This window comes from Pristis pectinata, chromosome 10 (genome assembly GCF_009764475.1).
Source record: "Pristis pectinata isolate sPriPec2 chromosome 10, sPriPec2.1.pri, whole genome shotgun sequence".
NCBI lineage: Eukaryota > Metazoa > Chordata > Chondrichthyes > Rhinopristiformes > Pristidae > Pristis > Pristis pectinata.
The window spans coordinates 10,834,082-10,851,804 of NC_067414.1; the positions used below are offsets into that span (position 1 = coordinate 10,834,082).

Sequence of the window (17,723 nt, forward strand, 5' to 3'; positions counted from 1 at the left end):
TTGCCGTTGACATCATGGCAGCATTTGACCAAGTGTGGCATCCAAGGAGCCCTGGTAGAATCAAAGTCTCATCATCTTTTTTTCATGTTTCCTTACAGAAGGGAAAGAGACCATTCAGCCCATCAAACCTTTGCCAGCTTTCAGAGCAATTCCTGCAGTGTCGTTCTGCCACCCATTTCTCCATAACCTATTTTTTGTCACATGCCACTAAACTTCTCCCTGATTCTCCTACCACCCACCTACACGAGGGGCAATCTACATTAGCCAAATCTCCCAGCCAGCATGCTTTGGGAATGTTGGAGGAAGCCATAGCACCTGGGGGAAATGTGCACAGTCACAGGGAGAATGTGCAAATTCCACACAGATAGTATCGAAAGATTAGGATTGAACTTGGGCTGCTGAAGCTATGAGACAGCAGCACTCTCTGCTGCACCACTATGCCATCGGGGGAAAGCTGTCCGGTGGTTTGAGTCATACCTTGTGCAAACAAAGTTGGTTGTGGTTATTGGAGGTCAGTCAGGACAGGTGTACCAGGCCCAGTCATCTTCAACAACTACTTCAGTGACTTTTTCTCTATTATAGGGTTAGATGACTTGCTGATGATTCAGCAATATTCAGTTCCATTCACAGCTTAGCTAATGAAGCAGTCCATGTCTGCATGCGTACACCTTATTGAGGGCAGAAAATTAGGGGGAGTATAAAATGCTGGCCTTGCCAGTAGCAGTCAGCTTCTGAAAAAGATGAGAATGCATAATTTTTTTTGTTGTCTTGCCATGACTTGGTGAATGTCTTCGTATGCCTTTATATCTTTTCCACTGGTCCTGTAGATTCTAAGGAAGATGGGAGTAAAATATTTCCTGTTACTGGCTAATATTTATTCAATATCTTTAAGATTTAAGTCTGTCTTGAAAAATATATGTACTCCTAATATAGTGGCAAATATTATTTTCCTTTTGTTTGTTAACACTCCTGTGAAGTGCCTTTGGATGATTCTGCAGGGTGAAGGGCTATCTAGAGGTGGTAGCTGTGGTTATCCGTACTCTTGAACCAACTATATATATTTTGTCTGTGCTTAGTGACAGATCTGTTCATCTCTGAATATGTCACCACAATTGCAAATTCCTGTTATATTTCTATATGACATCGTCACTTCTGTAGGGAAAAAAACCCACCTCAGCTGTAGCAGCTTGTTCCTACTCTCTTCAGCTGACCAATAGGGTCACTGTTTTGCCCAATGAAACAAAGTAATTAAACTAATGTGCTCCCATTTAAAGGGGTACAACTAAAGAAAATTAATTTACACTAAACAAGGAATTGTGTACTATAGTCCCTACTGTGAGGAGTCCACTTATTACACTTGAAACTTCAAGACATAAAAGCTTGAAGTTTTGTATGTAACCAGTGAACACTTCACACTTCTTTCCCAGGACTATGTGGGTGAGGACAGTGCTTCCAAAGTAGGGCATATAGCCAGAGTGACAAACCCCATAGGTTATGTCCAACCTGAGTCAAATGATGGTTGCCTTGGACAAGACAGGCAACACGTTTCTTCTTGTATTTGGGTCTTGTGTACAATTTAGATTGAAATCTAGTTAATCACTGCTTGTCTACTGGGAAGAACTTGGTCATCAGATGTGAGGTGCTCGTAGGGCTGCTGTACTTGGCGCAAGTGTAGCCTGTTCCTCGCTCCTCCAGCTTGGAAATCACCCGTGCCGTCTTCCGGTTCATCTGGGGATCCAAGATGGAGCGGGTCTGATGGGTCACCATGCACAAGTCCCAGGACAATGGGAATAAAGGTGTCCCCCATGTCACCCTCATCCTGATGACCACTTTCATCTGTGGCTGCATCAGCCTGTCTGTGGAACCCAAGTATGTGGGCACCAAGTGTCATTACGTACCGAGGTTCTACCTATCCCTGCTGTTGCGAAGGATGGGCCTGGCCCTGTGGCCACACAGTGTCCCAGTCAGCTGGACGTTGCTGCACTACCTGTCCTTCGTGAAAAAGTTCTTCCAGACCAACACCTTTAACCACAAGTTCATCAGGCAGTGGTCAGCACAGAACATCCTACAGACACTGCAGGAGAAGGACTCGATGGACACTGTGGGGTGGTTCCCTGAGCAGACTGTCCAGACCATCTGGCAGAATGTCTCATCGCCAGAACTCACCAACAAGCACTAAGACCTTGCTTGGCTGGTGGTGAGAGGGGCCCTCCCAGTCAGATCCTTCCTGCATGGTCGGAACCTCACTCCCAGCGCTGGCTGCCCCCGGGAGGACTGCGCTGGGGACGAGACGATTGCCCACCTCTTTGAGGGATGTGGGTTTGTGAGGAGGGTGTGGCGAAAGATGTAAGGGTCCTTGTCACGGTTCATCCCCAGCAGCTGTGTAACAGAGGATTTGCTGATCTATGGGCTGTTCCCGGGGACACACACAGAGACGGACATCAACTACTGCTGGAAGGTCGTCAACTCTGCGAAAGACGCCCTTTGGGCTGCCCGAAACTTGTTGGTCTTCCAGCACTGCGAGATGTCTGTAGGGGAATGCTGCCGACTGGCACATTGCAAGCTGCAGGAGTACGTGCTGAAGGACACACTGAAGCTGGGTGTAGCCAATGCAAGGGCTCTGTGGGGAAGGACTACAGTTTAGGGTTCTTCTGCCACTGGAGAGGGAGGGGTGGGGTCAGGCGAGAAAGCCCCTAAATATTGTAAATATGGGACCGGGTAGCCTCCAGGGAGCCACGTGTGGCATCGGTGCTTTTTTTTTAATATAAAAAGGTAACACTAATGAATGATCTGTACAAGAACGTAAAGGTTTGCACTGTTTTATAATTGTATATAGTTTGTCTTTTATTATGAATAAAGTTTATTTTGGAATAAAAAAAAATCATCACTTGTCTGCTGTACACTTTATAAAACATTCTCCTGCCTTGAATTTATATTGTTGCATTTTAACCAATTAACCTTTTTATTCTTTTTATGGTGAAGTTTTTAATTATTTCTCATAATGTAGTTCTGGCAACTGATTAGAAGGTTTCCTTAAAATGGAAGTGGTTCGCAGGGTGGCTCATGCAATAAGAAAGTTAATAATGACATCACAATTGCCAAAAAATTAAATTGTGTAAATTTAATTCCATAAGTATTTACAAAAAAGTAAATTTCTGAGATTATTTTAAACAGGACCACCTATTCTCTTTAAGTTAAATCCAAGTAATTTCCTGCTACTGGTTTGTGCTCATAAAACAATTTTGCCTTGGAATTGGAAGGTTGTCAGTTCAGTTCCTAATTCAGAAGCGTGAGGACATTGTCAAGGCTAAATCCACAATTGTTGAAGGAGTGCTGTATTTTTAACCATTTTGGAATGGAGGGATACAGACCATGTGCAAACAGATGGGATTAATTAGATTGGCAAGATAGTTGGTGCAGACAAGGTGGGCTGAAGGGTAAATTCCTGTGCTGTACTGTGCTGTGTTCTTTGTTCTAGAGTAGGGGAGTTCTCCCAGGGCAAGAATACATTTCTTAACCATTTTCACAAAAGCAAGTCATCTGCTCTTTTATCTTGGGGCTGTTTGTGAGACTTGCTGTGTCTAAATTGGCCAGGGCATTTTTTCCATTACTACAATAAGTGGACTTTAAATGTACTCAATTGGCTGTAGGGGATTTTACTATTTCCTGAGCATGTGAAAAGTGCTGTGCAATTGGAGATCCTTTCTGTCTTCAAGGCAGTTACTTCATTGTGTGACTTGTTCCCTTTTATTTTAAGAATGCATTTTATTATTTATGTACAGCTCTCTTTGAAATGCCCTTTGGGTATGGCATCACAAGACTGAGGCCAACAGCCTTGGCAAACACTTTAATGCTGAAGTTGGACCATCATGTTCTATCAATAAGTATGAGTCACTTTAGCCCAAATATTTGGTTTACTGCCTGGATTGACAGTGTTTTGTTTGGCTTGAAGACATATTCTATCTGGACAAAAAAAAAGTTATTTTATCACATCAACAAATGCCCCAATCTTTGAATTGGTCAATATGTCTTTAGTCTTGCATGAGAAGGGTGAACAGGATTGTTAATCAGGCGTTCCTACTTTTTTTTTGCTACTGTTGCTCACCTTTGGTTTCACTTTTAAAGTTTAACCACGTCAATTACAGCACTGATTAGTACCAGTGCTAATGTGAAAAATAGGCATCTTTTTGAATAACTTATACCTTCCTTAAGGCAAACAAATAATTAATGTTTAAGTAGCCTTTTAATTTTTATTAAGATGCATGATTATAGAGCTTCAATTAAAGCATTGCAATAAATACAACATATGGTATTTTCTGAAATTCTGGTCTTTGCCTAATTAATTAATTTTAATCGCAGTGACTGTGATGCCATTACATTGGTATCCACGTCCCTAACCTGGAGAGAGTAAAGCTAGTCAAAGTTAACCCCATGGTGGTTATGAAAATTTTGCTGCTGATAATATTGCCACTATGTCTGCCAGTGGCAGAGGAGAAAATTAATCTCGGCTTTGATTTCATCATAGATTGTCAATTGTAGACCTTATTAATTGTTTTCTGCAATTCTCATTTATTATGGCTACTCCATAGAAAGGATTAGCTTTGTACAACTGCTTTGTGGTTAATAATTGTTTTTTTATCCCCTTAAAGATGAGTCTTAAAAGTGGAACAGACTCTATCTGTCAAAATTGTTCTTCCAAATCTGCATTTCATCTGTTTCTAAATGATTTTCACAGCAGTGTGTTAGAATTTTGGATGTGTTGTTGCCATACTTGAATGTTAAATGAGCTTGTCAGTTATTTGGTATATTAGTAAGGAGGTGTTGAAGCCTGATTCATCACTTTCATGTTATAATCAAGGCTTCTTCCTAAATTATGTTTAGGAATAAATTATTAATTTCGTAATACACGAGACCACATGAAAGAAAACGAATAATGATTCCTTTTACTGTTGGTGTACATTCTGGAAATAATATGGCCTTACTTTCTTCTCCATTAACTCGGTATGCATTACAATAAATGTTAGGGGCTCTGGTGTATGTAGGTTAGCACAGCCTTAATCAGCAGAAGCCAGGCTGGATATATAGTTTGTCCTAAAAGTTAAATAAGCTTATTGCAAGAGGTAGGTTATTCAGGAAAAATTATCAATTATGTATCATGATATCAACTTTTTGGGTGAACTTCTGTACACTAGAGATGTGTATTTACGAAGAATAAACTTGCATTTGTATAGTATCTAGTAAAGCCTTAAGACATCCAAAACCATTTCATAAGCACTTCATTGCTGTCAGTATTTTAAGAAAGAAAATGTTGCAGTCAGCTATTGCACAGCAAGTACCTACACACAATGCTATGACTAACAGATAATCTGTGTTATTGTTTGAGAGATCTATCTTCAGGAACAGGGAAGAATTCAAATGTTATTTTTTCCATATGGTTCCATGGGATCTTTCATGTCTACCTGAGAGGGCCATGAGCATCATGGATTAATGTCTTAACTGAACAATGACACTTCTGGCATTATTCTGGGAGTGTTCACCTAAGTGATGTGCTAAAGTCTCTTGAGTGGGTTTGAATGGACAACCTTCTGATTTGAGATGTGAGATTGCTCCTATCTCCTCCCACCACTCCCCCACCCAATCAAGTTATAGATACACTGAGTATTTCAAGTGACTGATTTGTAGAATGAAATAATTGATGCGCACAGCTTTGTTGTATAATTCATTTTAGTGGTTAATCTAACACAAAGGAAGGTGAAAGTGTCCTACCCAATAAATCAATCATCCCACTTTGAAACACAGATCAAAGCTAAAGGAATAAAAAAAAGACAATTTCTGCCTTACTGCACTAAATGTGGCTTCATTAAATTCTGATCTTTCAGTCTGTTAATGTATTTGTCTTATAATTTGTCTCATTTTAATGCCACCAATGAACTGAGGACACAAAATGGGCAAAATGTTTTCATCATTCCAGTGTGAGGAAGGGCAGAGGTGATATCCTGGAGTCCTGCTCAACATTTCTCGCTCATTGATTATCACTAAAGTATATTAACTGATTATTAAATTGTGTAGAATTTGGCAGCTGTGTTTTGATAAGATATATCTTTATTAGTCACATGTACATCTTTGTGTGGAATGTTCTGGGGGCAGCCCGCAAATGTCACCACTCTTCCGGCGCCAACATAGCATGCCCACAACTTCCTAACCTGTACATCTTTGGAATGTGGGAGGAAACTGGAACACCTGGAGGAAATCCACACAGTCGTGGGGAGAAGTCCTTACGGACAGCGGCGGGAATTGAACTCAGGTTGCTGGCACCGTAATAGCATTACGCTAACCACTGTGCTACCGTGCCTGCCCTACATTGCAGCGGCTGTAACACTTGGTCCTCGATCAGCTGTACAGTGCTTTGGGATGTTATGAGGTTTGAAACGCAAACAGAAATGCAAGTCTGATGAAGGGTCTTCGATCTGAAACATTAATTCTGATTCTCTTTCCACAGGTGATGTCTGACCTGAGTGTTTCCAGCATTTTCTGCTTTTTGCTTCTACCTTTTGTGCCGCACTTGATCCCAGAAATTTATTTCCTTCATATTTGCGAGGCCTGTTCTTTAGCTTACTCATAAACATCTACAAATGAAGTGCTTCTGCCCACATGTACAGAATTGCAAGTGTGATCATACAGCTGGTGTAGATCCCTATTGACTTCATTCAGTGACAGGTGATTGGGCTATTCCTTGGGTTACCATATGAGGCCAGTGAGCACCCTAAAGACTCTACGTACATGGGGCAGGTTGTGTTTGATGGTGAGTAGTAAGAGAGGTGGTGAGCACCTTCTGTTATTTTCACTGGGGTTCTGTGTACTCCTGACAAAGGAATTCAAGGTTCTTTGCCATCCCATGTCCTTCTGCTTCATTTTGAGCTGTTGTTGCCTTAGGAAACAATTCAGGATGCCTTCAAAGCCTGCTGACTCTTGGGAATCTATGTCCTTCTGCTCATCCCTTGCCCTGATAGAGCTCAGGATAGAGTGCATGTTTGGGGATTCTAGTGTCAGACATGCAATCAATGTGGCCTGCCCATTGGAACCGCCTGAGATGAGCCTCTTCCTGGAGAGGATGGTGATGTTGGTTTGGTTATGCTGCCAGTGAATTTGGAGGATTTTGCAAAGGCAGCATCAGGAGTACTCCAATGCTTAGAGGTACTCACCTGCCCACTCTGTCAAGCACCTCCTGTTCCACCAATGATAGAGTATGCAGATCCCATATTTGCCTCGTCAGACAGCTTAGAACTCTCAGAACTAGAGGAAACAAGTTGTCCTTGATCCCCAGGGACTGTCCCAAAAAGAATCTGCAAATATCCATGTGACTACTGCCTTTTCCCCCAACTCACTTCTTTAACCATTTTGACTCTAAGATAATCTTCTAATTGGCTCAACTAATTTGTGCTGGATAGCTAGTCAGGAACTTAGAATTCTCTCTAGCTTGAGAAATATCAGATGTAGCAGTGAATGACCCAAGTTATATGCCAAATGCATGATTCATCTATAGACTTCAGTGTTCTTTGGCAAAATGCAATTGGCTATTTAATTTGATAGGTTTAAGCCTTTTTAGTGTTGTTTTGCTTTTTGTTGATTCTGCTAAGAAGATTGAAGATTTATTTATATCAGTGCCATTCTGAGCTCCAGCTGCAAATGCTTTGTTTGCTAGCAGTATTTCTGACAGTACCAGATGCGTTCTCTATAGAATGTAATGAAGGGAATCTAATCTTTCCAGTTCCAGGATTTTACCACTAAAGTCTTTGGTAAAGCAGTGCCTGAAATTAAATTTAGGAATTTAAAGCTAAAGGAAATTTCTGCAAGCAAAATTTCAAGAATAACTTTGGGATATATTATAACAGCTGCTTTCAGATTTTGTTTTTATAGTTTTGGTATTTCTCCCTTTGTTTAAAGGCATACTCTTCACTGTTTCTTGATAAGTTTCTTGACCACACAGTAGTGTAGCGGTTAGCGTAACGCTATTACAGTGCCAGAGACCCAGGTTCAATTCCGGCTGCTGTCTGTAAGGAGTTTGTACGTTCTCCTTGTGTCTGCGTGGGTTTTCTCCGGGTGCTCCAGTTTCCTCCCATGTTCCAAAGATGTACGGGCTAGGAAGTTGTGGGCATGCTGTTTTCGCCAGAACCATGGCGACACTTGCGGGCTGCCCCCAGAACACTCTACGCAAAAGATGCATTTCACTGTGTTTTAATGTACGTGTGACTAATAAAGATATCTTTAGATGACAAAGCTTTTGAGGGAAATCATTTGCTGTTCAAAATTTCTGTAACCAAATCTTTCTTTTAACGTTCAGTCCTGTTCAACTAAAGGAGTTGTTGCAATCTGTTGAAAATCATTTCATGTTTCTAGAGATGTCAAATGTTTCTTGAATCTTGATTTCCATTTTTAAAGGCCCATCTATTTTATTTGGTTTCATATCATCTTCACAATCTCAGGCAAGTCAATGATCATAATCAAGCATTTAGAATTTTACACATGATCAGAATGTCTCTTTATACTTTAGATTAAATCTCTTGCTGTAGATAAAAAGGAACACAATTTTCCTTTGAAAGCAGGGCTAGGATTTTCATGATGAAGCTGAGCATTGCCAGGAAGAGATTTAATGCATCAAAAATTAATGTGCTTAGGTTGAGATTGATAATAAATGAGTCAAAAAATGACTTGCAGGAGTAAATGGGCTGGAATCAAGGATCAATGGCCAATAATGGAAATGTTGGCAAAATTGAAGTCAGTGGACTATGACTAAGACTGGGATAGGCCCTGGTCTACCAGCCTTCGAAGTGGGAGCGGGTTGAGGGGTGTTTGTGGTGGATGCTGATGTTGAAGTCTAAGAAGCTTGCTTGGAGTTGGACAGAAAATGTTCAAAACAAAGGGGGAAGTTTGAGAAAATTTCCAAGCCAAGCAGAAATGTAAGAATTCAATGGCTGGTAGGATACAGGAACAGGAGGGGTTTTGGTATTATGTAAAGGCAACAGACTGATAAGTAAATAGTGGATAAAAATGTTACTTTCAGTGGAATGCAAGGATGGAAGTTGTGTTTTGGGGAAGGAAGTATGTTCTCTAGCTTTAATATTGACATAGCCAATGTATTAATTTTACTTTTATGTTATTAATGACATTATAAATGAAGTTTGTATCATTGCTTCTGTTTGTGCTGCCCAAGTTAATAGCAAGAGAACATTAGAACCTCTAACATATCGAGCTGCTTTAGATTCATAAGAGTAATACAGCATGGAAACAGGCCATTTGGCCCAACTGGTCCGTGCCGACTGCAGTATCCTCCCTTCTGGTCTCAGTTGCCTGCATTTGGCCCGTAACCCTCCAAGCCCCTCGCTTCCATGCAGATGTTGAGCGACAAATCATTTTGTAATATCCACGTTTGAATGTTCATTTTTTTTTACCTTTTGATTTGGTAGTGTGAAATTCATACCTTAAACGTGAAGTCATAACCATCTAGGCTGAATGATTCACAGTTGTTATTAAGACTATGATGTGATTAAAACCATAAAGTTAATTTTCTATGTGTTCTAATTTTCTTTAGCTGAGTATGCAGTAATTATTCAGCAGAATAATTATCGAGGATTATTGCAAATTGTCTTTCGAACTTTTTTTTTTATTCATTCATGGATGGAACAACTTTGACCTGTCTAAAATTTATTGTCCACCCTGAAGGTGTATGGTGTGCTGGCCTTCATTAGTCAGGGGATTGAGTTCAAGATCTGAGAGGTAATGTTGTAGCTCTACAAAACTCTGGTTAGACCACACTTAGAGCATTGTGTTCAGTTCTGGTCACCTCATTATAGGAAGGCTGTGGAAGCTTCAGAGAGGGTGGAGAGGAGATTTACCAGGATTCTGCCTGGATTAGAGAACATGTCTTATGAGGAAAGTTGAGCAAGCTAGGGCTTTTCTCTTTAGAGTACAGGAGGATGAGAGGTGACTTAATAGAGGTGTATAAGATTGAGGGGCATAGATGGAGTGGACAGCCAGCACCTTTTTCCCGGGGCAGCAATGGCCAATGCCAGATGACATCAGTGTAAAGTGAGCGGAGGAAAGTTTATGGGAGATGTCAAAGGTAGGTTGTTTTTACAGAGTGGTGGGTGTCTGGAACTCACTGCTGGGGGTGGTGGTAGGGAGATATTAAGAGACTCTTAGATAGGCATGTGTGTAAGAAAAATGGAGGGTTATGGGCTGTATAGGAGGGAAGGGTTAGATTGATCGTGGAGTAGGTTGATATAGGTCGGCACAACATTGTGGGCTGAAGGGCCCATGCTGTGCGGTACTGTTCTATGTTAATTGTTCTTGATCTGAGTATCCATTTCAAAGGGTGTTAAGGATGGCAGATTTCTTTCCTAAATTATGTTGATTATTTTACTTATTTAAGGGACATGGGTATTCCTGAAAATGCCAGAATTTATTGCACATCCACAATTGTTTTGAAGGCTGTGGTAAACACCTTGAACCACCACAGTCCTCCTTGTGGAGATACTCTCACAATGTTGAGTGGGGAGTTCCAGGACTTAGATATGTAGTGAAGGAATGATGACATATTTTCAAGTTGGAGTGAAGTGCAATAGGAGGTATAGTGGACGGTGAAGAACTACAGGGGGATCTTGATCAGCTGGGTAAGTGGGCCAAGGAATAGCAAATGGAGTTTAATTCGGGTAAGTGCGAGGTGTTGCAATTTGGAAAGCCATATCGAAGTAGGGCTTTCATGGTGAATGGTAGAACATTGGGGCGTGTTGCAGAACGAAGGGACCTTGGGGTTCAAGTACATGGTTCCCTGAAAGTGGGGTCACAAGTAGACAGGGTGGTGACGTAGCCTTTTGGCACGCTGGCCTTCATCAGTCAGGGCATTGAGTATAAAAGTTGGGAGGTCATGGTGCGGTTGTATGGGATGCTGGTGAGGCCGCACTTAGAGTATTGGGCAGGCACAGTAGTGCAGCGGTTAGCATAATGCTATTACAGCGCCAGCGAGCCGGGTTCAATTCTGGCCTGCTGTCCGTAAGGAGTTTGTACATTCTCCCTGTGTCTGCGTGGGTTTTCTCCGGGTGCTCAGGTTTCCTCCCACTTTCCAAAAGACATATGGGTTAGGAAGTTGTGGACATGCTATGTTGGTGCCGGAAGCGTGGCGACACTTGCGGGCTGCCCTCAGAACACCCTACGCAAAAGATGCACTTCACTGTGTGTTTTGATGTACACATGACTAATAAAGAGATCTTATTTGGAGGCGGAAATGTTCCTATGTGCTTGCTGTTCTTAATAGTAGAGGTGACAGATGTAGGAGTGGAGTATAGTATAGATGGTACATGTGACACCCATGGGTGCTCCAAAGGTGGAGAGAATGAATGTTTAAGGTGGTGAATGAGGTGCTAGTTAAGTGGCTGCTTGATCCTATTTGTAGTCAAACTTCTCGTGTTGGTGGAGCCGTACTCATGCAGGCAAGTCCATCACACTGCTGACTTCTGCCACATAGATGATGGAAAGCCTTTATGATGTCTGAAGTTGAGCCACTTGCCATATGATACGTAGTTTCTGATCTGACCTTGTAGCCACAATATTTGTGATTGTCCTGTTGAGTTTCTGTTTAGGATAATGAAGATGTTGATGGGGGGGGACTTGGTGATAGTAATACTGTTGAATGTCAAGTGGAGGTGGTTAGAATTTCTTGTTGGAAATGATCATTGCCTGGTATGTGGCTTGACATTTATTATCTGAATGTCACGTAATGAGCCACTTTGATTTATTCCACCATAATCTGGTGGTTTCATGGTTACCATTTAAAAAGTACTAACTTTTTAAAATTCCAGGTTTATTTATTTAATTACTTACGTTTACAAAGTTTAGTTCAGTAATGCTGCAAAATTATTTTAATTTCATATCAGTGTAACTTTAGAAATGGGTCAGATTTAGGAAAGAGCAATAGTAGCTTTTGGAGGTAGTATTCTTGGTATGATATCACTTAAGAGATACGGCAAAGGATGTCAGGCATCCATTGGACTTTTGAACATGTTTAAAACATAATTGATCACTATTTGGATGCTGAGGTTATGCATGCCCCATTTAAATAGCTGTTACAAGAGTGAAGTACTCATATTTGTACAACTCAGCATGTATGTGCTCTCATTTACAGGTCCTCCCCAGCTTACAAATGCCCGACTCATGTACAGGCCGTGCATTTGAACGAGCATTTGGGAGATCAGCAGTCTGCTGCGGGACTACAGGCGTCTTCAGTCATGTGGGAACTTGATTCGCGGCCACTTTCCCAACTTGTGAACTGTTTGTGTTATGAACAGTTCACAGGAAAGGAACCCTGCCGTAACCTAGGGAGGACCTGTACAAAGGATATAGTTGGAGTGCCTGAATATGCCCTAATAGATATCTATTGGACTTCTTCCCCTCTAATTTTTTTGTCACATTCTTGTTCTGGTCCATTCTTTATATTATGCTTGTGTGACCATTGGGTAATTTGACCTAATCATTTGTAGGGCAGCAGCATTGACCATTGACATTAATAAATTGTTAGCATGAGGCAGGCTTAAAAGGATTGAATCCAAAAAAGGAAAGGTCAGCTTCTGCTCCGGGTGTTTTTTTTTAAATCATTGGATGCCTTCTGCCATGGTTTTGCCTTCCTATATGGTACTTTGTAAATTCCTCCTTTTAACCTATGCAATTTAGTGAGTTTCCTACAAGGCACCTTTTAAGATTGAAAAATATACTGTCCTTGAAAAAGGCACAATCAGAAATATTTGGATAACAGGAAAAAGAAGAATATATAACATTGTCCAGCTTGGTCAAAGAAGTGGCTTTTTAGGAGGGTCATAAAGGAGGAGAGGCAGCTGAAGAAGCATAGTAAACAATTTTATAGCATGGGGCCTAGGTAGGTGAAGGTAAGAATTTAAAGAGTATCATGGGAGTGCCACCTGATTAGGGAAGCTGTCACTCAATGAGATGACATCAATCAGAGGTATTGACTGCATCTTCCCTGCTGGTAGCTGTTAAAAATGCACTTGCACTTTTTGAAGAAAATCACAAGTTTTTCAAGTTACAGCCAATAGTTTGGTTAATGTTTCTTCGACATTCAACATTACTGGAAAAGAACAACAAATACTCTGCTGGAGGAGCTCAGCAGGTTGAGCAGAATCTGTGGGGCTGAGAATTGTTGATATTTCAGATCGAAACCCTGCATCAGGACTAAGAGTAGGAGAGGGATGATGGCCAGTATAAAGAGGAGAGGAGGAGTGGTGAGGGAAAATGTTTGTGAGATCTTGCTTTGCACTTAGTAACTGTTCTGCTTGCCCATATGAGTCACGGCATTACACATTTTTCATAACACTCTTTCAGATGTTTCTGAAAAATACATAATATAACTATTTTGTTAATAGGGAAGACCATGTAAGATAGATAATTAAAAACAATGCATCAAACAAAATATTAAAATGTTGTACAAGGTTACAAATAAAGGGCCAGAGGTTTCAGTTAAAAATGTGTTGCAAGATTGGTGCAATAGTTTTATCATGGACACAGTAAATACTGTTTCAATGAAGAGGAGAATTAATGAATATCAGCACAACTTTACCCACAAAATAGGTATCTGTTGCTGGACTTGGAACATAAAGGAACCTGTTACAGCTCAACAATTTTTCATTACTACTTTTGTATGGAAGCATTTTGCAATGAATTATAATGACTAATTTCTATTATCATGTAACAGTTATAGTCATGGTTGCTTGCAAGCTGCATATCAGTAATTTATGGAATTGTATAACTATATGAAAAGTTGCATAGTTTTTTTAATCTGTTGTTCCCTCGCCTGTTTGTTTTGTGCTAATGTTTTCTATTGATATCTACAAGTTATGTTAAAGCATTTTGTGCCATAATTGTTCTTTTTTTTTGCTTTGTAGATTATAATCTATCTGCACTAGAAGATCTTCTGTTTACCAAAGAGACCAAATATTCTGCATCCAAATCTCCTCAGGAAAAAACAGGTTGCACACCAGATGGAAGCTTAGTTTTATATGCTCAGGTACCATCAAGATGTAGCACCAGCAACTGGAAGACTAGGCGACAACGTAGAAATGCTCAGTGCTACACCTTGAGGGATGCAAGGAAAGTCCCACTTTCTACATCTGATTCTGACACTAGTTCGGGTGACGACAATTCAGTCATGATCAGACAAAGACGACGGCAGACTTTACAGCCTTTTGTAACCCGTCAGCCAAGAGAGGACTTTAGCTCCCCCAGGAGCTCTCTGCTCACATCCTTGAGAGTCAGTGAAGTAGCACAAGATAGCCCAAGTTCAGAATGTGCTGCCATTTTGGAAGAAGTAGACATGGAGTCATCCATTTTAAGTAGAGTAGCAAATACTCCATTTGATCTTTGTCACATTTTATTGTCTCTGTTAGAAAAAGTTTGCAAGTTTGACATGGCCTTAAATCACAATCCAGCTTTAGCAGCTAGTGTAGTTCCCACATTAACAGAATTTTTGGCAGGGTTTGGGGACTGCTGCAATAGTAATATATCTGAAGCTGAGGAAGTCGCTACAGGATGGACAACAGAACCTGCAGCCCTGGTTCAAAGAATGCTTCTACGAACTGTGTTACACCTGATGTCAGTTGAAATAAATTATAGAAGTAACATGCCAGATACACTTAGAAGAAATATTGTAGACTTGCTGAGGGCAACACTGAAGATTAAGAATTGCATTGAAAAGCGCCCAGATCCTTTTGTTCCACAGCCAAAGAAGACTCTGCAAGAGCTCAGCAGAGATATTTCTTTCTCATCTTCTCATCATAAATTGCTTTTGCTACCTGAGTTACTCGAGGTAGTTTTGCAAATTCTAATTTGTACCCTGCAATCAGCTTCCACTAATCCTTTCTTCTTCAGTCAGGCCATGGACCTTGTCCATGAGTTTACACAGCACCATGGCTTTGAACTATTTGAAAGTACAGTGCTTGAGATGGAAAAGTTAATTACAAAAGGTGAACCCCTGTCTAAAGAGGCAGCAGAACATATCAAATTGCTGATTGGTAATGTCATGAAAATAATCAGCATTGTCAAGAAAGTAAAGTCAGAACAACTCCATCAGTCTGTTTGTACACGCAAGAGGCACAGGCGATGTGAATATTCTCAATTCATGCACCACCACAGAGACCTGTCTGGTCTCCCTGTTGCAGCATTCAAATACCAGCAGTCCAAAAATCCTTTTGACACAGCATTAGATGGTGAAATTTGCTATCCCAGTCGCTGTTGCTGTATTGCAGTGTGTGTTCACCAGTGTCTGCGTTTGCTGCAAGAAGTTAGCTTGAGTAGCACTTGTGTGCAAATTTTATCAGGTGTGCATTCTGTGGGAATTTGCTGTTGCATGGAGCCAAGATCTGTCATTGCCCCCATGCTTTATGCCATGAAATCACAAACTTTAAAAAACTGTCAACTGCCTATCTTGAATATTCTGAGTAAATTTATCCTTGAGCAGCTTGGGGGTGGGGAGATTTCAGAGAAAATGAAACGTGCAAGCTGTAATATTTGCACTATTGACAGTAGTCAGACACCTGATATTGCGGAGGTTCTACATGGAGGTATCATAGACATTGGTTCTTCATCCAGTCTTGCCAACCCCAATTTACGATCAGATGGTATTTTACCAAATGGAGGGTCCAGAGACATTATGTGGACTTGGGAGGCTTTGGAAGCTTACCAAGATCTTCTTTTCATTGAAGACACACAGCTGAGTTTGCAAGTTGCCAGCCATATATGTTACCTAATCCAAAAAGGCAATGCTGTGGTTAAATGGCAACTTTACACTCACATCTTTAACACTGTGCTTCAAAAGGGAGTGGAGCTATGTCACTATGGACAGCAGCTAAGAGTAACAACACCCTCTGCCCAAGTATATAATCACCACATCAGATATTTGTCTCGGGACGTTCTTCAACTTCACCTGCACACGTTGCCTTCACTCTTTAAATCCAAGTGAGTAAGCCTTTTTCTGTTTTAGTATGATACATTTTGAGAAGGATGCAAGTTGTAACAAAAATGAGAGCAAACAACTGATATACTTTTTAAAAAAAATCACCCTGACTCAGAGGCAGCATTTCTGTCTCTGAAGCAGAAGGTTTTCAAGTGTTGTCCGGGGATGTGAGAGGTAGCGTAGTAATCATTCTGTATTTTACTGACTAAGCTAAGAACACAGAAAATGAAATTAAAAATGAATACAATGTGGTGGCCATTACTATTTTTTGTTCTTTTGAAGTTTAGATTTTGAGTTATTGTGCTATTTGGCGTAAATTATTTGCAATTTCTGCCCAAAGTTTCAGTCCTGGATTTCCCATTTGATAAGTTTGTAAGAAGAAATTTATAAAGGGATAACATTGTGGTCACTTTGCAGTAAAGTTGCTCTGTGGTCATGTGGTATCCATATACCTACATTTTCAGACTGAGATGAAAATATCATGAGTGTTGGATTCTCTCACTGAAGGACACTGAACCACTAGAATGCTAGGATATGTTAATTCTTAACTAACCATGATGCTGAGTGCTTCCTCAGAAAGTAAACCCTTGGAGGTGGGGTCAGTAGTTCAGTAGAAACTGCATGCTCAAAGCGACATGGAAAGTAATAGTGCTGCTCAGCAGTGGCTGAAACTTGGCAGTTATTTGATATTTTGCTGATGGTGCATTATTGCAATACTGGGAACAGAGCAGTAGCACCAGAAGGTAGACCTTCATGCAGCCACCTCGGGCAGTATCAATCAGTAGTCATCAAACAGAATTGTTCCATGTATGCAAATTAATTCCTACATTTTGGTTTTTAGGGTTACTTCATTTTTGTGTCTTTTGAGTCCATGCTGCTTTTTATTCAATGCAAGGTTATGATTCATTCTGACCTCTAAAATGTTAATTTTCGTATTGTGATATGTTCAATTGTGATTTCAAAAGAAAAATTAAAGCCTGCTGTTTTCCTTTTAATTTAGATCCACTTGGGGAGTAGAGGTACTATGAAAAAAATTCTAGACCAGAGATTTTATTGATTTTCTGTTCTATTTGGTTTGAGAGTTATGTAATACTAAAACTGAATGCAGAGAATCATTCCTGAAAATAGTATTGATCACTTTGCAATAATTGCTAATTTTCAATTGTGCAGTTGAAGATAGAGATTAATGTACATTCAGTTTTAAGATCAATTTTATCTGCTGTAATACTTTATGTTGGAGAGTCAGGGTTAGATTTCAAATGCTGGAAATCTAAATAAGTAACAAAAATAATTTCCTCTGCAGACTGGGTTAAATTTTTTGATTTTTTTTTCCTTTGGCGTTAATGGCCAGGCATATATGAGTGAAATTTCACGCATGATAAGTTCTTGCTACAAGTGGACTGGAGTGTGTCTTGATGTGCTAAATATGTGGGTGATTGTAATGAGGCTGCAGATTGAAAGAAACTTTGTTTCACTTTGGATGGTCAGACAGACTTGCGAAAAGTAGTAGAACATTCAAACAATTGGGGTAGAAAAGCAAATTGTGATTAATAGTGAGTTAGTTATATTTTAATCGCACAACTAAACAAAATTAAAATACTAACTTTTTTGAGTGGGACAAAGAAACCACTTTGCCTTTAAATACTCTGATTAAAAAATGCTTTGCTTTTACAAGCATTTATGATTTTAAAATCATTATTGTGTTCAA

The 17,723-nt window shown here is 40.2% G+C and overlaps 1 protein-coding gene across 3 annotated transcripts in view; it reads left to right on the top strand.

The window, feature by feature from the left end:
- Window positions 1–17,723, top strand: part of lyst (lysosomal trafficking regulator) — a 176,873-nt gene that overhangs the window by 55,195 nt on the left and 103,955 nt on the right. For all 3 annotated transcript variants that reach the window (XM_052024060.1, XM_052024062.1, XM_052024061.1), the window contains one exon: window positions 13,950–16,017. In XM_052024060.1, the coding sequence (XP_051880020.1) occupies window positions 13,950–16,017 (2,068 nt within the window). The remainder of the gene's footprint in view (window positions 1–13,949; window positions 16,018–17,723) is intronic.